The sequence below is a fragment of the Amphiprion ocellaris genome, chromosome 8, assembly GCF_022539595.1.
Source record: "Amphiprion ocellaris isolate individual 3 ecotype Okinawa chromosome 8, ASM2253959v1, whole genome shotgun sequence".
NCBI classification, from domain to species: domain Eukaryota; kingdom Metazoa; phylum Chordata; class Actinopteri; family Pomacentridae; genus Amphiprion; species Amphiprion ocellaris.
In genome coordinates, this window is record NC_072773.1 from 32,868,144 (window position 1) to 32,892,175 (window position 24,032).

The window sequence follows — 24,032 nt, forward strand, 5'->3', positions numbered from 1 at the left end:
GCCATAACGACATGATGAAGATACATCTGATGTCACTGAAATGGCACAATTTCAAAATAAAGACGACTCAAACCAGCTGCTGGCAATAAACGGAGCATCAACTGAAAACTTCAACATGTTGAGACCTCCCTGATACGTTTCCATTTTCCCCTGTAGCATTATCTCATATAATGTGATTAGAGCCGGCCTGAAACATGTGGACAGTACCAAGTATGCAATTAGATGCGAGTGCAGATATAGCTAAAACAACATATTCATTCACGCTGCAGGACTTCCTGAAGACACTGCAGCAGAATGCACTGTGGATGATGTCCAGAGGGCTGCTCCTCAACTAGCCACTCTGTTTTTACTGATTCTTAAAGTCCACTCAACAGACACATTTATCAACAGCGGTTTAGTAGCCTTGAGGTCTGTCAAAGGAGCAAATTAATTAGAGGAGTTAAATCATCCAAAGCATATTGAAAATGGTGTCTTTGATTATTTTGCATGACCCTGAAATTTCAATGGAGACATTCAGAATGACTCTTCCACAAAAATATCACTTTAACATTCATCACTGACATAAAACCGCCTTGAGAACATTCACCGTTCAAATGTGAATCTCCAGATGTGTGATCTGTTAATACTTCAACTCTTTTCCTGCCTTTTTCCTCGTTGTTTCTGTTCCTGATCACATTCTGATCGGAGATATTTTTCTCTCAGTGAAAGGCAGCGTTCTGGTAAGCAGATTGTTATTTTTGCTCCTAGGGATTGTTTTTTCTTTCTTGAATCTTGATCTAGACGATAAGACAGAACAAAACTGTGCCGGTAAATGTACTTCCAGTCATTTCTGATCCACTGGTAGCTGCAATTATGAAGTTTCCACTGTTTTTTTGAGATTGCAGTGTGATTGTTGTGTGGAAAGATGAGCTAGTCAGATAATACAGATTTCCCATGGAGTCATATATATATGGGGTTATTGGGTTCACACAAATCCCAATAGGAGGTAATTGATGTTTGAGAATTGTATGATTCATACACTTGGTGATGCAGGACTACAATACGGACAGAAATCTTATTGTATGGAAACATTCACTTTTGAATTCTGACCACACAGATTTTTCCAGTCCTTCCCTCCCTGTCTGTGCTGGAACAAGAGAGTTAAAGGGGAAAAACAAAGAGGAGTGCGGCTGCTGTTCTTTATTCAAAACCACAAAGCTTTAGAGCCAATGCACTCTTCCAATGAAAATGGTCTCCTGTTTGACCACAAACAGTGATTCATAAAAAATCTGCATCTGAGATTCTTGTTAAATGAGGCTTGGTTTGGAGTCTGACTCCTGCATGGGTTTGGACGCCTGTGAATGCCTGTGTGGAGTTGGTTTGTGAACTGGCTGCAGGCCCACGGTCGATATTCAGCCAAAAAATGCCATGAATGAGAGAACCGGTGGCCGACAGCACCGAGGAGAGGGATCAACGCAATTTGTCCTTTCCTCTCTGTCTGTGTGACGGGCGTAAATCTCCTCTGCTGCTGACAGCTTAACCAAAGAATTTGTGGATTTAATTCTTGTAGCTGGGCCATCGCAACACATCACTCCACTGTAATCCTGCTTGACAAAGTTCGTCTGCTGAGGATTCCTGGCTGGCAGCGGAAACTTCTCGCCACCTTTTATGCAGCCAACAATGTTAAGACAATGTATCCTCATTTTGAAATATGCTTCCACTGAGACCGCTTCAGTCATCGTATTTTAAACTCCAGGCCCTGAAAACAGATTCATCCTGTGGTTTGTGATAATTACATTAAGCAAAAAAAAACAAAAGCTTCGCCTGCCACTATAAACTCAGCCCAGATGTTTACGAAAATAAGTTCTCACCAGTTTGACATCTCACATTTAATGTATACACATTCTTTCAGGCCACTTTAATTACATTAGCAGTGCAGGACTTCTATCTCCCTCTTCAGGCAGTGAGAGGAATTACACAAACACTGTTGGCATGATATGCACGTTTCACCCTCGATCGCTTCCTTTTTTCAGACTGTAGGCTCACTTCTTCTTTCTTTTTTTATCTAGAGCAAAAGAAACATTTTTTGGACCCCTCCTAGTTTTTTTTCAGCTGACTTTACCATATTCTAGCTGCTGTAACTGCAACCGTCTGTGGATGCTTCCCTTTTCAGCTGCGGAAGTCCAGCCATTGCAGCTTAATGTGAAACACCAGCATAGGAATGTCAGTACGGAAACCAGATTTAAAACTAGCACACTGTGAGATTTACCTGCTGCTGATAGACTAAAGCCTTGATTATACTCCTTTGAGTTGGACACATACCTTTAAGATCAACTAAACAGGTTCGGCATGGCTGATCTGATGTGTTCCTAGTTTATCCCAGAGGCCCTCTATGGTACTGAAGCCCAGATGAATGTTTCGATTGCATTCGTTTTGCATTCTGACTGAATGTGCTGTGTAGAACAAGACACATAACCCTTGTCATGATTGAAACACTCCAAAATTGCAATTCAAACTTTAATTGCAAAGCTTTTTGCAGCATGAAAAACAAACAACGGAGAGTTTAGCTTCAACACAGTGATGATCAGTTTTTAAGTTCATACTAGCATCTATTAAACCTGAATCCAGCAGTTGGTTCACCATATTGTGCATTTACATCCACTGCAGACTTACTGATGTCCACGTGTGACACAATTTCAATCAACTATTCACTGGAATCTAACTTTGCTTCCAAAGAGGATCAATTATAGATTTTGACATTCATGTCCAATGAAAACAGTTTTATTGGCTGGAGAAGTTCCTAATTGGCCACAAACAAACATGGTTTTGAATTTTAAAAGTTTTTAGCAGTCGATGTTTTTGAAAATACACTCATTAGCTTTCCTGCAGAGCGTTAGATGAGATCAATACCATGTCTCTGGTAAGGACGGAGAGACAGCTGACCTGGTTTGGTCTAGAAGTAATAAAAATCCACCTACATTCTGTATCTCAAAGGTTCACTAAATAACATCTAATACTTTGTTTAATCCACTCATGACTCAGTGACACAGATGTGGTTTTACGAGAACTTATGGCTCAGATTGTTGCTTCATTTCTTCCTCATTGTGTAGAATTAAATCAGTGAGATTTAACATGTTGATGTGTGAGCTTTAGAGAGACTGATTGGTGGATTTCACTGAAACTTATGGATCAAGTCGGACTAACTGTTTCCTGCTTTATGCTGAGCTGATCTAACCAGCTGCTGCTTCCAGCTATATAATCAATAGACAGACATGAACCATTAATGTGCCTCTTGGCAAGAAACCAAATACTTATATTCCCTTGCATGTCTATCTATTCCTTTAATATTTATAGAACTTCCCCAGAGCCAAGAAAAAGTTATTTTAAGTCGTCTCACTGTGAAGCCTGTTGGTCCCTCTGACTCCAGATTTATGTGGTTACAAACTAATCAGCTGAGAAATAAAGATGCAGATTGTTGAAATATAATTGTCAGTGGCGGGCAGCCCCACATCCGTGATTCCAGTAAACACAATTAGCGTTCAAGAAGTCTGTGCCACTGCTGTTATGAATCCTAATGGTTGTTTGAGATGCTTTCTGAAAAGGGCAAAGAGCTGAGATGGCATGAAGCCTCTCTGTGAAACTCATTATTGGCCGGTCAAAAAGAAGCGCCCGCCCGAGTCCTAATGAGGATCCACATTGATCGGCTCCATCGACGATGCAGACGTTCCAAGCCGTCTGATTTATGTGTTTGAAAGGGAAACAAGAGATCATGCAGCGAGGAATAAGGAGACACATGGAAGCTGCAGAGATCTACAGAAAGCACACAGTCGTAGGTTTTTATGTCCAATTTGTCTCTCTGTGCTGATGGATAGATGTTCAGATTTGGAGAAACGAGGATAAATGCGTATATAAAGAAGAAAAGGAGCAGCTTCCCTCATTCTGTGCAGTTGGGTTTGGATCAGAGAACAAGTCGGTGTTTGTTTATTTGGAAGGGAGGGGGGAGCTCAAACTGCTGACAGACTCTTTGAATCATATGTGGTATTTTTATGACCCCTCTGCTCTCTAACGCCCAGAACTGCACGTTATCTGGGATTGTCTCTGCAGTGGAAAAACACTGCCTCAGCCAGAAGCATGACAACTGTTTCCTGTCGGGGTGATTGTTGCAGAAATACTGGGAAGGTTGCTCGTGTGCAATCCTCTTCCTGTTCACCACTACATCAATATCACGTACTGTTAATGGAGGCTTAGCGAGGCTTTGACGTCACTCGAGCCGTCAGTTCATGGCTGGTCACAGATGCCCGGTTTCTTGACATCTCTTCAGATTTCTTCCATGATGCTCTCTTTGTTTCTGCACCTCTTTGAGCCTCAATCTGCCATACACAGATTTCACAGTGAGCGGTTAGCATCTGATTCCTCCTCATAACACTGCTGTCCGTGTGTTTCCCATAACCAGGATGGATTGATGCGTCATACAGTCAAACTGCTGTCTAATGGCACTTCCTCACTAGATTCACTCCCACAGGCCCCACTGTAATGTCTGCCATAGAAATCCATCACAAGTCAGCTTTTTCTTGGAAGTTTTGACACAGATATACTGTATTTAAATTAAGATCAGACGTCATGAAAAGCTGCTTTTTCCCCCCATTGTCCATGTTAGAAGAACCTAAACTGCGAGACGTCATGTAGCTGCGTTTTTTTCAACTGATGTTCTGTTTGTCTTTTTTTTTCAGGTGCAGGAGAATCTGGGAAAAGCACAATAGTAAAGCAGATGAAGTAAGTTACCACCTACAGTGTCTACTTGAGTTAATTGTTACTAGAGTCAATATATAATCAAGGGACTTTTGAAGTCCATGGGATATATCCTGCATACATTTTTATTAAAAGTAAAAAAAAATAATGTTCATTATGATCATGTCTTTACAAATTCCATAATTATTTAAAATGGAAACAATCACTTATTAATAAAAAATGACTGGACATCACTAAAATGTCAACCAAATAACCGACCGAATTTAATAACAACCACCTTCTAATTAGCTAAACAATAATAAAATGAGTTTATTCAAAAATAGTTTTGATTGTGTTCTTTATATGAAGTTGAGATAATCATGACAGATGTTTCTTTTTTGGCAATATATCAAATTTTATATGGAAAATAACAAGTTATATCTGTGTCCGATAAATCACTTTCCACTAAGTTCCCCATTACAAAAACACCTCTCCAGGAAGTGTGTTAATTCCAGATCACATGACCTGCTCCACATGATGTCATTTCCTCCTGAAGAAAAGACTGACCAGACTCCAAGGCTTTCTGAGTTATTTAATATAAAGTAGTCAACAGGTTTACTACAATATCTTTATAAATAACTTTAACTTTGCTCAATTGTATTTGTAATATTTAGAAGAATCTTTGTGTAAAAATGCCATGTGGTGTTTGGTTATAGGCGGCCATGTTGATTTTAGGAATGAAAAACAGCAAAAATGTCAATTATGATACCTGTCAACTATGTTACGAAAAGTCCTGCAGTTATATACTGACCCACTATAGTTTCTAAGTTCTGGAGAGTGTTAAGATGGCGGCTCCTCCTCCTTTGCGTGATGATGAAGAAAATATCTTTGTTGGGAATGATGCAAAATGTACAAGTGAAAATTCCCATTCAAAATCACTGTAATGTGATTCACAGTAAAATGTATTTACTGTAAATTTAGCCTCTTTGTGAATTTGACCATGATTCATCAGATCTACAGCGACTTAATGTAAACAGCGTCTACAGTAGATATTTGGTAATTTTACAGGAATAATGCTCTAAAAACTACAGAAACTTGTTACAGTGATCCCTTTAACGTTCTCCTTTTTATTGCTTTTCAACATCAAATCACAGTTCATTTTATTTGACTCTTCTGACAAGAATTCTATCTCATCATTCTTCACAAAACTGCTCAAGCTCATGATCATGATGCTGCCACCACCGTGCTTTACCGTGAGGATGACGTGTTTGTGATGATGTGCAGTGTTTTGTGTCCAGCAAACATGCCAAAAAGCTAAATTTTCATCTCATCAGACCAAAAAAACCTTCTTCTAGATGACTTCAGAATCTCCCACATGCCTGCTGGTACACTGTAGTGGAGATCTAGTCTGAACTTTTATCCACAGTGGCTTTCTCTGTCACTCTACCATAAAGAAATGACTGTTAAAAGCAACAGTTGTCTTTCGTATCTCATCCACTGACACTTTCCAGGAATATTCAGTGACTTGGAAATTTCTTTGAATGTACGCCTGATTAATGCTTTTCAGTAGCTTTTTTCTCAGAGTGTTCTTTTGCGTTCATATCATGAGCACTGATTCACCACTAACTGGACCTTCCAGATACAAGTTTTTTATATGGCAATCACTTGAGACACATTCACTGCATTCATCTGATGTCCATTTCACTAAATGTGTGTCTTCCAGAGCCAGTTGGCTGCACATTTATTGAATTATTTAAGCCACTTTAATTCAATTTCAGTTCAACTTTATTTATGTAGCACCAATTACAATTCAAATTGTCTCAAGACCCTTTACGGAACCCATATGCCTGAACCTCCAGAGCAAGCCCTAAGGCGACAGTGGCAAGAAAAACTCCCTTTTAATGGGAAGAATCATTGAGCAGAACCCAGCTCATATGGGGGGACCCATCTGTTGCTGGCCTGCAGGTTGAGAGGGACTTTGAAGAGGGTATATACTTATGCAGTGAATTATTTTACAATTTGTTAATGAATTTTTAATTATTTGACATCACTTTGTAAAAAAAAAAAACAAAACAAAACAAAAAAATCCAACAACAAGCAAACAGAAAAAACTAATTAAATTGACCAGGATTCAGTGTGGGCTGCACAGTGACTTGGTAGTTAGTGCTGTCGCCTTGCAGATAGAAGATCTCTGGTTTGCGTCCCGGCCTTCCAGGAATCTTTCTGCATGGAGTTTGCATGTTCTCTCTGTGCATGAATGGGTTTTCTCCAGGTTCTCCAGCTTCCTCCCACACTCCAAAAGCATGCTGAGGTTAATTGGTAACTCTAAATTGTCTATAGGTGTGAATGTGAGTTTGTTAGTCTCTATATGTCACCCTGTGATAGGCTGGTGACCTGTCCAGGTTGTCTGCCTTCACAGAAAGTCAGCTGGGATAGACTCCATCCCCCCCGTGACCCTAACAAGGATTGAGCAGTGTAAAGATAATGGATAATGGATGCTTGTTGCACAAGATTCATTGAAAAACTCTCAGAAAGTCAAAAATATGATTTTTTTTTTCAGTTTATACAGTTTCTGGCCCTGATAAATGGTGTAATTTTTGGCATTTTAAAAAAAAAAGATAGCATGACTTTAAATCTTGCCAGTAGGTTTCCTATACTGAAGCACATATTAAATGATGTGTGACAGCCCCACAAGGAAAGAACAGACTGCATCTGTTGGCTAAAATCACCCACCATGGGCTACTGGTTGGACCAAACCAAAAAGTACTGCAAGTACATCAAATAGAAGAGGTGATGCACAGCCTGTAGTTCAGCCCAGTTCAACTAAAGAGTCCCTGAATTTTTGCCACATGAGCCAAAGCTGAGATACTAATGACTTCTTGGTTGCACTGAAAAGCAGCATTTTTTGTTTTGTTTTTTACTGTATTAGCTGGAGTGAACAATTTATTTTTGTTGATTTTTGAAATGACAAATGCAAAATGAAGTAATTATTAAGCTTGAATTAAATTTTCCTGACTAAACTACCGTTTCCGGCTTTAATAAAAATGTATTTTTTTGTAGCCCTGTAATAGACTGGCGACCTGTCCAGGTTGTACCTCACCCTCACAAAAAGTCAGCTGGGATAGACTCCATCCCACCCGCCACCCTAATGACGATTAAGCGGTGTATAGATAATGGATTCATGATTCAATGTTGAAAAGCAATTAAAGGGGAAAACTTCCAAAGCAGGGTGAATCCTTTTGTATTAAGCTCTAACGCTGCTCATATTAAACTCCAGCTTCCTGTGAGAAATCATTCTGCTATTTCTGTAGACAATCACACTCCCTCTTTCAGCTGCACCCCTGTTGAGTTCATATTTGTGGAAATGCTGCAGAAGCAAAGCGGGAGCCTCATTACACTAAGCAGAGGAGGAAGCCCCCTTTTTGCACAACATGTTAAACAATGGCCCCAGAGGCCAGTTGTAGCCTGGCAGGACCTGAATAGAGTCCCCCGGTTCCCACATTAGCCATGCTGTATGTTCACTGGAGCTCAAATTCCTGCACTAATGACAGTTTTGCATGACATTTTCCAAATGTGTGATTTGCCCCACTTTTGTTAAAGCCACAGTTTCACTCTGTCAAATATTCATCTTTGGATTTTGTGTCTGTGTCAGAATCATTCATGAGGACGGATACTCAGAAGAGGAATGCAAGCAGTACAAAGTGGTGGTTTACAGCAACACCATCCAGTCCATCATGGCCATCATCAGGGCCATGGGCCAGCTGAAGATAGACTTCGGGGACGCCACACGGGCGGTAAGCCAGCTCCATGACATGAAATCCAAACAGCCACAACCTCGTTTGTGATGTGAGTCGCCACAGGAACAGTTTTCCAGTGTCAGCAGTTATTGATTTTGTTGCTAGGACGATGCTCGCCAGCTGTTTGCCCTGGCAAGCTCGGCGGAGGAAGGAGTGATGTCTGCAGAGCTGACCGGCGTGATTCGGAGGCTGTGGAACGACGGCGGAGTTCAGGCCTGCTTCGATCGATCACGAGAATATCAGCTCAATGACTCCGCTGCGTAGTGAGTGTTCACTTGTCAGCGTACGAAGCACCACAGACCCACTAGTTATCAACAACAGGCTTATTCAGCGTCTGATTTAAGAATTACCACGCTCTCAGCCTCAGGGGATTGTGGAAAAAATTCCAAGAAAAGCATTAAATCTGGTCTACAGCCTTATTTAGTGTCATCCCTCAGCGGTCTGAGAGTGTTTATTTTGATTTAAGAGTGATGGTAGTTAGTTCATGAATCAATTTGGCAGCTATTCTAACTTTATGGACCCCTTGAAAGGCATGTTATGTTTTTGTAAACTGACAAAATGGCGCCTTTTAGAGCAGGGGTGTCAAACTCATTTTAGCTCAGGGGCCACATTTAGCCCAATTTGATCTGAACTGGGCCACACCAGTTAAATTGTAATATAATAACCTACAAATAACAGCAACTCCACATTTTTCCTTTGTTTTTTAGTGCAAAAAAAGTTCATTCTGTTTACAAACATTATGAACAACCTGAAATTTCTGAAGAAAAATATTCAGTTTCACCAACATTATGCCTAACTTTACCATTTACACATTACAACTTCCAGATCACAGTGGATCCACAACGGCACAAAACATTTAGTCACAGGTAGCTGGAATTGAATGATATAGTATTTTACTTCATGATCAAAACAACACAAGTCAGACAAAAAAAGACAAAAAACAACAAAAACAAGACAAAATATTACAAAAATGAGACACAAAATGACAAAAATAAGACACCGACATGAAACAAAACAAAAGAAGAGACAAAATAGTTACAAAGCAACAAAAATGGACAGAAATGAGACAAAAAATGACAAAAAAGGAACAAAACGACAAAAATTAGACAAAAATACAAGTGAGGCAAAAAGGAAACACATAACAAGAAAAACGGGAGACAAATGACAAAATTCAGACAAAAAAAGACAAGAAACAACAAAAACAAGACAAAATATTACAAAAATGAGACACAAAATTACAAAACAACAATGAACAATCTAGTATTTTACTTTATGATCAAAAAAACTTGTCATGGTCAAGAAATTATTTTAGATTTATAGTTTTACAAATTTACAATCTGCAGTTAATGTCTTCTCTGTAATTTTTACACTTTACAGAGTCGTCCTGCGGACCGGATTGGACCTTCTGGTGGTCCGGTTTTGGCCCGCGGGCCGCATGTTTGACACTCCTGTTTTAGATCACAAAAAACAGATCTTTACGGTCCTTGAAGTAATCATCTGTGACATTTGGTTCTGTCAGGAAAATTAACTAAATCTAAGCTCAAAAACTGGGCTATTTCCTCAGAATCATTTTAATTTACAGTGTGCATCAAAGAAAAGATCAAAAATGAACCATTTGCAGTATAAAGATACCGTGAAAAAACAAAAAATTCTGCATTTGTCGGTGCAGCTGAGAAACCACTAATAACTCAGCTGTGATCAACAGTGACATGACAAAAAATCTGACTTTCAGGCTGAACAGCAGACTGTGTTTACTCAAAACAGATGGAGATGAAATGAAAATGTCACATTTTTTTCCCAGTATAAGTAACATCTGTGATCACCTGGAAAAGGGCTGGTAATGATTGCAGGTTCTTTTAAATTTTGTACAATGAATAGTTTTGATTATTAGTGATGAAATTCAACTTTTGTTTTTTCTTTATTATTATTCATATAACTGCACTGTAAAAAAACAAAACGTGTTATTTATACGGTAAAATTCCAGCAACTGTGGTTGTCAGAACACTACCGTAAAATTACGGTAAAACATTTTCTTCATTTACATTAAAGAAATGTGTTGATATTGTTGATTTTACAGTTAAAAAATGCTTTAAAAAAGTTTTAACCTTTAAAAAAATGTTTGCCTTACTTGAAAATTTACATGAAAATATTATATAAAATAAAGTTGGTGTAACTTATTAAAGCTATCACAGCATTTTTCCATTATCAGCACAACAGTTAGTGTATCTGACATTTATTATGTGTATTTTTAGCATAAATTCTGGTGATAGCTGTCATAAATAATAAATCATATGTCCATTATTAACACAAAATGTACTTTTGTGTTAAAAATGGACATATGCTTTAATATTTATCGATTTGACCAGTACAAAGTGTATTTTATACATAAAATAAATGCAAAAATGTTCCTTGTTATAAATATTACGGCACGTTTCTATGATCAGCACAATAGTACGTACATTTAACTGTGAAAAACTGCATTCTTGTTGAGAAATAAATGCAAAAGTTACAGTATTGAATGTTATACACATATTAAATAACTGTGCAGGAGTAGTAAAATGTATTTTTTAAGAGAAAAAAATACAGCTTTCTCCTGATTAACTTATTTATGGTGATTCAGTATTATATAAACTGGATCAAACTGTTTTAGAGTTTGCAGATTTTCACTGTCATGGTTTGACAGTTTTTCACCCTAAAATTTACAAACATTTTTTACAGTGTGTGTCATTTATTTTTTTAGTTCTCTTTACTTGCAGCTGTTTTCGTAGAGGTGCAGGACTTTATGCTGTAGTGAGTAGAGATGTGACAGAAGTACAAACTGCTTAGAAACTCCTTGGGGTTTACAGAATTAATAGTTAATTTATTAAATATCTGGTCTTCTGTCTTATAAAAATGCAATTCTGGCTCCAGCTTCTCCTCTGTGAAGGTCAGGAACAGACCACTTTCTTTCTCTTGCAGAATTCTAATTTTAATTTGATAGGATTATATTAGATCTTAGGAAACAATAACTGTTTATTTAAGAAATGTTTCAGCATCTTGTTTTCATCATGAATGACAGCTTTGAGAGTAGTTTTCCTCCTTCATGTCTGCAACATTTCCACTGGAACCAAACGGAAGGCAAGATGCGTCTTGTCTTCCGAGGTCTTGTGTCGGCTTGCTGCTCAGCCGATTGCATTCCCGAAAAGGGAGAGAAGCTGGAAGATGTTTCTATCCCGCTACAGTCTTTGATGTATCATTAGACAGAGTGGTTTCAGGTTGCCGTGAGAGTCGACCACTGAATGAAACCGTCTCATGCAGTTCAGCAAAAAATGCAAACAAAGTGGTTGGAGCTAAATATAGTTGTGGCTCGTATCAGACGTGGATAAAAGCTCGAGGTTCCCTGTTTCTGTAGCATTCGTGTCGCAGTGAGAAAGCAAAAGAAAAAGTAGCTCAGCGTGAAGGACGCGGTCTTTGTTGTGAAAACAGCCGAGCCGAGACGAGAAGAACCGGCGGAGGTCGTCTGTTTTTACTCAACCCACGAGGAGCCGGAGTTTATCACCACCAAAATATGAGCCCATATTTAGTATCATTCTGTGGCGTCCTCAGATGTGTGCATGCAGAACAAGGCCTCCACATGACCAGACCTCAGTGTCTGACAGATGTTTTGTTGCTGCATGTTGTGCTATTATAGTCTGGAAACCCCCTGGATAGCTTCATTCCACCACATGATGTTAATAAATGAAACAAACATCTCTTGGGAACATAATGTGGGCTGCTGTAAATACTATCATCTACAAACACATCAAACATGTACTGTTTTTTCTTCCTGCTCCTCAGTTACCTGAATGACCTGGAGAGGATCTGCCAGCCCAACTACGTCCCGACTCAGCAGGACGTTTTGCGCACGCGTGTGAAGACGACCGGCATCGTGGAAACTCACTTCACCTTCAAAGATCTCTACTTCAAGTTAGTAGATAGACAGCAGCTGCTCACATACAGCAAAACACACGTTAAAACGCAATTTTAATTTTATAGAATGGATTTATTTAACAACTGGAAAGTATCATTTTATTCCTCCTGTTGTCCTCATTTACGGGCACCAAAAACTATTGTTTCCTTGTCTGAAAAGAATCCAAAAATTCAGCAAAAAAATTCCCCAAATTTCTGAAAATTTACAAAACCTTCAGGAAGAAAATTCCGATAATTCCTTAAAGTTTAGCTTAAAAATTTTATTTAAAAAAAATAAAAATAAAAATCCCCAAATTTGGCAAGAAAATTCTTGTAAATATTTTCAAAATATTTGTAAAAATCTTCCTAAAAATATCTAAAGTGATTACATATATATCAGTAAAACCTCTAATATTTTCTTGAAGAACATTCACATAAAAATCCACCAAAATCCAGCAAAATTGATTTTTTTTGTAAATGTTCTTAAGAAACATTTTTAACACTTTTTTTTTCCACCAAAAAATGTTCAAAGATTTCCCAAAAATGTTGAAAATGTGGACATCAGAAGTTTCACTGTGAAAATGTTTTTTTTTTCCACATTTTCAAATTTTAAACCGGGTCAATTTTGACCCGCAGGACGACACGAGGGCTAAAGAAGGATTTAGAATAAGATGAGACAGAAATCTGACAGTGCAATTTAAAGTGGAATGTGAAAAATAAAATCCTTCAGAAGTGAAGTCTGGGCTTCCACAGAGGGGATTCGTTGTACGGCATTATTACAGCGGGCAGGAATTACTTTTGGTAGAGCTTCTTACTACAACAAACCTCCAAATGAAAACACACAGCTGGCCATGCAGGAGATGTAAAGTCTTCTCCATCCTTCTCTCAACAACCAGCTCTAGGGGCTCCAGAAGCAGCCTTCTTCATCAGTTTATTCAGCTTTTTAGTGTCACTGATTCTGATGCTGATGCTCCAACAGATTCCTGCAACGAAGGTTTCACTTGCAGTAGTGCAGCTGTACCTGCCTGTGAAGAGCCTCGGGCTGGTGCCGTTAAAAATGTCTCGTTAAGCTTCACAGGTAGTCGAAGCCTCAGCCGGCTCACTGCATGTGTCAGCTTTCGTATAATTACTTTATTATTTACCACAGTAGTTCTGAACCAGAGCTTATTACTGGTGCAGGTAGATTTAACGAGAAAACTATGATTATTTTGTGCATGAAGACATCTCTTTATATTAAGTTTCTTTGAGGTGTTTTTTTTTGAGGTTCTTTGGTTCTGTAGCCGAGTTCTTGCTCAGAGTGAATCCAAATGGAACTTTGGATTGTTGGGTTTCTGTGTTTTAGCACCAGAGAAATTTGAAAGGTCTTCACCGTACTTTGTTAAGACCTATGAGAAAACATATGTTGTAAACTGGCACTAGATAAATAAACTTGAATAGAACTAAATATTGAATGAAACCAGTAACATGATGCAAGAATTTTATTTTATTAACGTTGGAAAGTATTTGTTTCCCTTTAATAGTTTGTTATTCCGTTATTTAATCACCTAAAACCTACCACCCGTTGGCAAGTTGTTGTTTTTCTTTAAACATCACCAGTGACACCATTTCTAAGAGCCAGATGCTGTGAAGATGACATTTTCCAACAGTCCTTGAACTAATCTCGTGTGATCTTGTTATCTAAATCAAAGCTCAAAGTCATGATATTTGATCAAAATGACTCCATTCCTCATTCAAAGATTTGGCAAAAATAAAGCATTTGTAGTAAAGAGAGTTTGTGAAAACCTAAAAATACCGCACTCCTCAGCACAACTATAAAGTTATTCGTGATTCAGATCACATGACAAAAAAATTCAGAGTCTTTTTTAATTGTGTTCAACAGATCGGAGACAAATTAAAAATATACAAGTGAAATATCTGCAGGATGAGATCTGCATGGTAACATCTGTGGGTACATGGCAAAAATGCTGTGCATGTTGATTCTTTTTTCCTGATTTATGTCATTGTAATTGTGTTAAACTACACAGAGGAATTTTTTGAGTTCTCTGTACTTCTTGCTGTGGTTGTGCTGTTTCCATAGAGGTGCAGGACTTTAGATTCCAGTGAAAAATGAACCCACAGTAAGTAGAAACAGGATCAGAAATTGCCAGAGTTAAAACAACAGATCACATGCAAAACCACTTTGAAGTCAGTACATTTTAAGTAATATTGCTTTCCATCTGTATTTTAGGGTTTATTTGTAACCTCGTTGAGTAGTTTTTGACTGATTCACCTTTATTTCAGTTGCACATGATTTGATGATGCCGCTTTGACAAATTGCACTTCCTCATTTTTATTCCTTTTTCATACCTCACCTCAAATGCTGCTGGGATTCATCCTGATATGACCCACCTTTCTAACAGTTAATGTGATTACATCGCCTCGTTCCTGTTCCATTATTTCGCCCAGCTCACCGACCAGCTGGCTCTGTAGCCCCCATAGAAATGCTCAGGATCTGGAAATGTGCAATCAGTGAATCGGTGTCAAAGCACACAGTGTTCTTTCATTCCATTTCTGTGTCAGTTGAGCGGCTTCGTATAGATCCAGTTTGCCTCAGAGGGCCTCAGGTGGAGGCGGCGGCTGCAGACACAAGCATGAGATTAGAGAGCGAGGTCACCAGCATGCACTCAGTGTGTGTTTGTGTTTATATGAGCTCCTGCCCTGGATTTAAGATCCTCATAAAACACTAAAATTAAAATGACATTAAAACTGATATGAGCACAAGTGTTCACTCATACTGAGTCTGCGTGTGTTTGTGTGTCGTCAGGATGTTCGACGTTGGAGGTCAGCGCTCAGAGAGGAAGAAGTGGATCCATTGTTTTGAGGGAGTCACGGCCATCATTTTCTGTGTAGCGCTCAGCGACTACGACCTCGTTTTGGCTGAGGACGAGGAGATGGTGAGTGATGGATGCACAGTTGCTTTGACTCACTTTTTTACACCATATTGGATGTAAAAAAAAAAAAAAAAAAACTGCAGAGATTGGAGTTTTTTTTTTCACAGCAGATGGCTTAACGTGTCGCAGCAGGAAAACCACAAGTCTTAATAATCACATTAACTGTGTTGCATTGTGCCAGTGAACCAAAACACAATTACAGCTTGTCAGTGCTGGCAAAGACATTCATCTTCAGCCTCTAGAAACTGTGTAAATTAGGTTTTTATTAGCCTGATTTGTTACAATACTGTTGCTGCTCGCAGTGCCTCCAAGAAATCTCATTGACCTCCAATTCATTTACTGGAACTCTGCTGCTACCACAGTGTTAGATCCCTGCTCAGTGTGGGCTAAGAGAAGAACATAAAACCGTTTATTATTGGTTAGGTCAGTGTAGTGCTCAGCAACTTAATCAGCAACAACAAAACAGCGGTAATACTGCAAAGAAAGCAGGGCTGGAGGGTGATGCTAACTCAATGAACCAAATAAAAAAGAAGGCTTATGGAGTTGCAAACTTGCTTTGACAGAATAACAAAAGAAAACAACTAGACTCCTTACCCAACCTGCAGCATCTCTGTACAACAAATACAAGCTCACTGCTATGAGTAACATAAAGCACTAGTAGGTGACTATGTGCTGCTAACAGCATAGCAGCAGACTATCAGCTATTAGACTCCATAAACATCACACAAAAGTACAAAAGACACAGTTGGTGGCTTTAGTTGGCAAAGACAACACATACAGAAAGATCAGAACATAAACAGGCACAGCTTTGCTTTGTTGCTTCCAGCTGTTTAGAACTGTTTCCTCTGAGTTGATTAAATATCAGACAGCAGCAGCATCCCCTAAGAGTGCACGCATTTATGCATAACAAGGATTAAAATACGCATTATTTTACAATTATAGATTAGGATGTGTGGGGATCTTGTGGTAAATGATTTCACAGAGTCACAGCTTATAAGATGCACTTTATCTGTTTTGAGTGTGGAGCCGCATCACAGATGAAAAATTATTTTACTGTAAAAGTATAATTATGTTTACCAAAGTCAAAAAAGTTACTGTAATATTTTGTATTGGTGAGATTTTTCAGTTTCATGGCAGTGACCCAAAGTTATATACAACTGAACACAAAATTGTTAGCCTCCCTATGAAATTTTAGTGTTTTTTTTTTCCAAAAAATTCCCAACTGCTGTTAAACAGATCAAGGAATTTTTTGCACAGTTTTTCCAAACATCCTAGTTTAATTTTGGATGCTTACATTATTATACTTTGCACACAGAAACAAAATTATTTAACAAAAAACTAAAATTATTACCCCCCTTAAGAACTGACCTTTTTATTGAGCCAAACCACAAACCACTGTTGTGCAATCATGTGTTTTACTTTCTAACGCTTACAGCTTGTAATCAGTCATCGAGTTCAAACTGGGGGCTGTCCTTCACTTTACACACAGTATAAGAACTTCATTAAGGATTTGAGCTGTCACTGGAGAGAGCATCATGCCAAAAACAAAAGAAGTCAGCTTAGACTTGACAAAAAGAATTGTTGATGCTTATGAAGCAGGAGAAGGGTATACGTTTGTCTCAATTTTGTCATTTTGTGTCTCGTTTTTTGTAATATTTTGTCTGGTTTTTGTTGTTTTTTGATTTTTTTTCATTACTTTTGTGGCTTGTCTCATGTTTTTGTCGTTTTGTGTTTCGTTTTTGTCTCGCTTGTGTTTTTTTGTCTATTTTCTTGTCCTTTTGTTCATTTTTCAATTCAATTTTATTTATATAGCGCCAATTACAGTTCAGATTGTCTCAAGATGCTTCACAGAACCCATATGTTCCTTATTTTTGGTAATTTTTTGTCTCATTTGTGTCCAAGTTTTTGTTGTTTAGTAACTTTTTTGTAAGATTTTTTGTCTCTTCTTTGTCTCGCATGTCTCATTTTTGTCATTTTGTGTCTCATTTTTGTAATATTTTCTCTTGTTTTTGTTGGGGTTTTTTGTCTCTTTTTTGTCTGACTTTTATCATTTTAATCATAAAGTAAAATACTGTATCATTCAGTTCCAGATAGCTGTGACTAAATGTTGTGTTCCTTTGTAGACACTGATCTGTAAGTGGTAATGTGTAAATGATGAACTGAGGCATAATATTGCTGAAATTGAGCGTATTTTTCTTAAGAAACTTCAGGTTGTTCATGATGTTTTATAAAAAGATAATTCATTAAATGTGAACATTTTCAAAATGTGCTTATTTGCACTAAAACAAAAGATAAATGTGGAGAAGCATAGGTTATTATGCTGTGATTTTATTGGTCACTTGAGATCAGATTGGGCTGAACTATAATGAGTTTGACACCTCTGATTTAAACCATAAAGCTGTACGGAGCAAACCAACACTGTGCTGGTCGGGTTTTGGACAAACTGCAGGACCCTGTTAAATTAAATCAGACTGCAACACATCAGAACGTTTTCTTTAGAAAAGTATCTCGTCTGCTCTTTCCTCAGAACCGGATGCACGAGAGCATGAAGCTGTTCGACTCCATCTGCAACAACAAGTGGTTCACTCTCACCTCCATCATCCTCTTCCTCAACAAGAAGGACTTGTTTGAAGAGAAGATCAGCAGGAGTCCGCTCACAATCTGCTACCCTGAGTACTCTGGTGAGAGGAATCCCAGTAGAAGCGATTTGTTGTGCAATCCTGTTATTATCAGAGGAAATATTTATTTATCTTCCTGCTGCATCTGAGCAGCAACTTCCTGGAAATGTGTAGCCGTGTTCTTTATTTATTATATATGGGATTGAGTTTCTGCAGCAGAAGCCGGCTTTGAAGTTGTAGTTTGTGATAAATAAGCTTTGAATTATTATGTGCAAGAATGTTTTTTTTTTTATGTGAACTCCATCCTCGTACAGTAAGTCTGTTTATAACCTTGTACATTTTCCGCAAAGTAAACTGGTTGCAGCCTAATATAGCATCATTTAAAATTACCTACATTTTTATTCTACTTTTCAGTCTGTACAACTCAGGGTTTTTATGTGGGTACAGGATTTTGAGTCACATCTATTTATAAACTGGAGAAGGCTTTGTGTCAGGGTTCATCTTTATTTAACAGCAATTAGGAGTGCCTCTGTTTGCATTTAAAATAGTTTCCACTTCTGATTTTTAAAAAAAAAAACAGCTAAAAGCACCACGTATCCCACAGGAGAGGGAACAAAGAATCACAAATAGCCTAATATATTGTAAATAAGATCATTAAAGGGTTGTTTTGTGTAGGTTTTTCTATCATAACTGTGCTTTCCTCTGTAGGCGGCCACTCGTACGAAGAGGCAGCAGCTTACATCCAGTGCCAGTTTGAAGACCTGAATAAAAGAAAGGACACCAAGGAGATCTACACTCACTTCACTTGTGCCACAGACACCAAGAATGTGCAGTTTGTGTTCGACGCCGTCACCGACGTCATCATCAAGATCAACCTGAGGGAGATCGGCCTCTACTGAGGCTCCAGCTGCCTCCCAGGTCAGAACGCTGATGAACAACCTGGAGACGATGCTGGGGACGTTAGATTATCACCTCAGGAAATAAAAGTCGCTCCTTTTTAGGGTCATTATGATGAAGTGTAGTCTAAGTCATAAATCACGGGCCAGAGTCTAAGACTAGACCGTGTTCAAAAGTTAAAGATCTTCAAAAAAGTAAGTAAAAGTCTGCATTCGGAGGCAGCAGGATTTATTGTTGACAAAACCCCAGGAGTAGTTCTGAGCAGTGATTAGCATCCCAAGAAATACCGGAGATACTGAGCTGTGTCTACAGGGTGTATGATAGGAGAGACAGTTTGACACCATTACACTTTTTTGAATCTATTGGTCAGATCATGACGTCAAGTTATCATATTTCACTCCTAGATCTCATTTTACAGAGGGCATTAGGTTATCATTAGGTCATGTTTGACAGAGAACATGCCTAGACATGTTCAACCTTTTTGCTCCACATCTTACCCTTGTTATTTAGTGATAGATTTTGTGCATATTATACCAATAGGTATTGTTATTAGGGATGTCCAAATTTGGCTTTTTTTGCCAATAACCAATATGCCGATATTGTCCAACTCTCAATTTCCAATTCCGATATCAACCGATACCGATATATGTGGGCTTGGAAGTAATTCCAAATACAGACATATTGTTAGTCAGACACAGCAAGCTTGTTACTGCAGCCAGACTTCTTGTTTACACGCTACACGACAGTTTGATGATGTGATCATTTGCACGCTGGTAAATGCTGGCGAAATGCAGGCATCGATAAAAAAAGATAGCGATATTGACCGATATTACATTTTTATGCCAATATCGGGCTGAAAATATCGATGGGCCGATATTATTGGACATTCCTAATTTTTTGTCGCTTGTCATGTTTTTGTCATTTTTTTGTCTCATTTTTGTCATTTTATGTTCTGCTTTATTCATTTTGTGTATTGTGTTTTGCATTTTGTTTCCTTTTTGTCTTGCAGGTGTTTTTTGTCTATTTTTTCGTCATTCTGTTCAATTTTCAGTTCAATTAAATTTTATTTATGTAGCGCCAGTTACAACTCAAATGATCTGAAGACACTATGTTCCTTTTTTTTGTCATTTTTTAAATCTCATTTATGTCCAATTTTTTGTCCCTCTTTTGTCTCGCTTGTGTCATTTGTCACATTTTTGTCATTTTGTGTCTCGCTTTGTAATATTTTGTCTTTTTTTGTCTGACTTTTATCGTTATAATCAAAGTAAAATGCTACATTGTTCAGCTCCAGATATCTGTGACTAAATGTTTTCTTCCTTTGTAGACACTCTGTGATCTGGAAGTTGTAACGTGTAAATGATAAACTGAGGGATAATAATGGTTGAAATTGAACCTAATTTTCTTCAGAAATTTCAGGTTTTTCATAATAAATATATATATTTTTAAAAAACAATTCCTTTTAATGTGAACATTTTCAGAATGTATTTTTTTTGCACTAAAACAAAGGGAAAAAACTGGGATCTGTGGTTACTTATAGGTTATTATGATGTTATTTTACTGATCACTTGAGATCAAATTGGGCTGAATGTGGTCCCTGAACTAAAATGAGTTTGACATCTCTGGCTTGAATGGATGAAAGGTGTACATTATGTATATTATTTACATCTTTTCTGATTTTATTATTCCAAGCGGTTCCTGCATATTTTGTATTCACGGTTTTGCACTGTGTTTATTACTTGTGTAGCCCTTTATTTTACTGATCATTTTCCTTTTCCGTGCAGGTTTCAGAAGATTCAGGACTTCTGGAGTGTTTTTCTGCAGAGAGCGAATTGGAAAGTAGGTGTTTTAAGGACTAAGCTGGTGGCCGAGGTGCATAGAAATTGCGCTAAATTCGGGGACTTGCAACTACGATCACTTTTGTCTTAATAGATTTTACGATGCTGAGCGCTCTGGGAGGAAGTAAGTCGGGGAGGCTGGTGGAAATGATCGCTGTGAGTCGTATTTAAGATCTTTGCGGGCAGGTGAAGCCACTCTCTTTTATAGTCTGTCGTCTGCACAAGGACCAAAACAAACCGCTGCAGCTCACAGTTTCACAGCTAAAATGTAAATTCTGTTCACCCCCTTCTGTTGTGTTGCATTTTCTCTTAGCTGTAAGTCTGTATCACATTGCTTTTATTGAGTATTTGTTATATTTTATTATAATTTTAGTTGCAATTACCTAGTATTTCCACTTTTGGATGTATGAATGCCATAACTTATGTAGAGGAAAGAGTTTTGTGTGTAATGTACAGAATATGATGTAGCCATTTGGGTCTGGGGTTAGTAAACTAGACTCTAATGAATTCAGTAGCAACATGCTGTCTGCATAATTATTCTGATTTTAACTCCACCACATTGTACTGAAACAATACTTTCATTCTTCAGCTTGTGAAGGGACATCTTGATCTTTCTGTGTGTTTTTACTTTTCATCAGACTTTAAATACGACTAATATCCAATCACTGGAGGTCAACGTAGAATCAGTTTTTATTGCAGGCTAAGTTTTAAATCCTGTGGATATTAGTGGAGAAACAAAGATTTTAAACATATAAAGCGGGATTAGAGTTTGATATAGCCACAGGCCTTATTTGTGTTCTTTGGCCGTAGCCTTCACAGAATTCTGAGGGAGTCTGTTGCTGTTCCGATCTGCAGTGAGCACAGCTTAGATCAGTCACTTCCTGCACAGACAGTCCTGCTAGTTCCCCAGAATGTTTGAGGAGTTTTACTGGCTCATTTTGACATCATTAAATGATGGCACAAAGATGTCTGACTGTTTTTTCTGTTCTGAAAGGTAAAACCAAACACTGATCAGATGTTTTTCACCACAGAGGCACCCAAACAGTGCAGGGAAAGGAGGTCATTCAGACGGGAAACAGTGTTTTTCAGACACATCTGTATGCTGGAGCTTCCAGCTGCTGCACACACAACTACTAAAAACAAGAGTACAACCACAATATCAACTGTAATCCATCATGATGGCATGCGGAGACGGATTCTTACATGAATCCTAATGTTTTTTACACATTTAGCTTACAGGATATGGTCGACAGTATTCTATATTTTTCTATTGTCAACAAATTTCACAAGAGGACAGGATGGTCAGTATATAATTGCGGGACTTTTTGTATCATAGTTGACATTGTTGCTGTTTTCAGGCCTAAAATCAACATGGCTGCCTATAACCAAACACCACATGGCATTTTTACACAAAGATTCTTCTAAATATTATATATACAATTGAGTAAAATAGAAATTGAAAGTTCTTTCTAAAGATATTGTAGTAAACCTGTTGACTACTTTATATTAAAGTCAGAAAGCCTTGGAGTCTGGCCAGTGTTTTCTTCAGGAGGAAATGACATCATGTGGAGCAGGTCATGTGATCTGGAATTAACACACTTCCTTGAGAGGTGTTTTTGTAATGGGGAACTTAGTTGAAAGGGATTTCTGGGACACAGATACAATTTGTTATTTTCCAAATGTTTCAAAGATTTTGAAGGCCACATGTCCTCCAATTCTGGAATGACTCCTGTTAACTTTTACAAAATCACTAAAATTACAGCATTTAACTGAGAAATTACCAAGAAAAACCTTCAGATTTTCAACTTTTGAACGGACCTTGAACTGATAACGTGTGATTTGAAAAATTAATTAAATCTGAGCCTAAAATCATGATATCTCATTAAAATCACCTTTTTTTTCTTCATGTCTCATTGAAAAAATAGCAAAAACAAAATGTTTGCATTAAATATATACAATAAAAAAAAAAATAAAAAATTCTGCACTATGTGGTGCAACAGAGAAGCCATGAGGAACTTAACTGCAACCACAGCCTCATCATGATTCAGGGAGTTTTAAGGCAAACTGAAAATGTAAGTGAAGAAATATTTATAGTGTGTAGTTGCTGTTTTTTCCAGTATTTAGTAACACCTGTGGGAAAATGTTGTACATTTTGGTTCCAGGTTTTTACATTTTTGGGAAATGAAAAATGGAAGAAATTCAACTTGTGGTTTATGTCACTATAACTGTGTCATACTGCACAGAGGACATTTTTGAGTTCTCTCTACTTCTAGTCACGCTCGAGCAGTAGGAAGGGTGGTAAAGTGCAGTCCAGTGCAAGACTCTTTTGTGTGTGTGTGTGTGTGTGTGTGTGTGTGTGTGTGTGTGTGTGTGTGTGTGTGTGTGTGTGTGTGTGTGTGTGTGTGTGTGTGTGTGTGTGTGTGTGTGTGTGTGTGTGTGTGTGTGTGTGTGTGTGTGTGTGTGTGTGTGTGTGTGTGTGTGTGCGCAGGGGGGAATGGACTGGACAGTTCTGGGATTAAAAACTGTTTTTCAGTCTTTAAGTTAGAGTTTTTTATTTTTCTGTACCGTTTACCCGAGGGAGGCGGAACAAACAGGCCATTTCCTGGGTGGGTGAGGTTGGCGGCGATACGTTGGGCCTTCCTCTGGATCTGGCCCCTTGTATATCGAGTCCAGGTCTAGAAGAGGACTTCCCACAATCCCCTGAGCCGTTTTCACCACCCAGTATAAGTCTTTTCTGTCCTGAGCTGAGCAGCTGCCGTACCAGAGACAGAGGATGGTTTCTATTGTGGCTCTGTAGACGTTTGCCTGGAGCTGAGGGGAGAGAGCGGCACATTTCAGCTTCCTGTGGTAGAAGAGTCTTTGTTGAGCTTTATTTACTGGGCGAGCTGTGTTCGGGGACCAGGTCTGGTCTTCTGTGGTTCCCCGATGGTGGAACGAGTTGCCAAACTCTGTTCGATCTGCAGTCTCTCTCAGTCTTTAAGAAAATACAAAAAAACAGCTCTTCACTGAACACCTTTGCACTTGACAGACTGCAAATAACAAAAAAAAATTTTTTTTATCCTATTACGTCTACTGCCTGTAGCCACTACGGTCCTAATATGACTCTTAAACTTGTTTTGTGGCTCTTATCCAGGTTGTTTTCTCCTGACTAGATCCTTGTTTGTGTTGTATCTACTCTCAGATGTACGTCGCTTTGGATAAAAGCTTCAATGCTGAATGAAATTGTAGAATAGTATGTCAGATTTAATGTGGACTCCCAGGAACTTGATGCTGTCGACCGCTTCCCCTTGAATGTGGAGAGGAGCGTGGTTTGTCCTTCAT

The 24,032-nt window shown here is 38.3% G+C and overlaps 1 protein-coding gene across 1 annotated transcript in view; it reads left to right on the plus strand.

The window, feature by feature from the left end:
* gnai3 (guanine nucleotide binding protein (G protein), alpha inhibiting activity polypeptide 3) overlaps positions 1-21,677 on the plus strand; it is a 30,646-nt gene extending 8,969 nt beyond the window's left edge. Inside the window, exons 2-9 of the mRNA XM_023289704.3 lie at positions 4,710-4,752; positions 8,360-8,501; positions 8,610-8,767; positions 12,321-12,449; positions 15,235-15,364; positions 17,889-18,042; positions 18,688-18,897; positions 20,658-21,677. Of these exons, the coding sequence (XP_023145472.1) occupies positions 4,710-4,752; positions 8,360-8,501; positions 8,610-8,767; positions 12,321-12,449; positions 15,235-15,364; positions 17,889-18,042; positions 18,688-18,878 (947 nt within the window). The 3' untranslated portion in view covers positions 18,879-18,897; positions 20,658-21,677. The remainder of the gene's footprint in view (positions 1-4,709; positions 4,753-8,359; positions 8,502-8,609; positions 8,768-12,320; positions 12,450-15,234; positions 15,365-17,888; positions 18,043-18,687; positions 18,898-20,657) is intronic.
* The last annotated feature ends 2,355 nt before the right edge of the window (positions 21,678-24,032 follow it).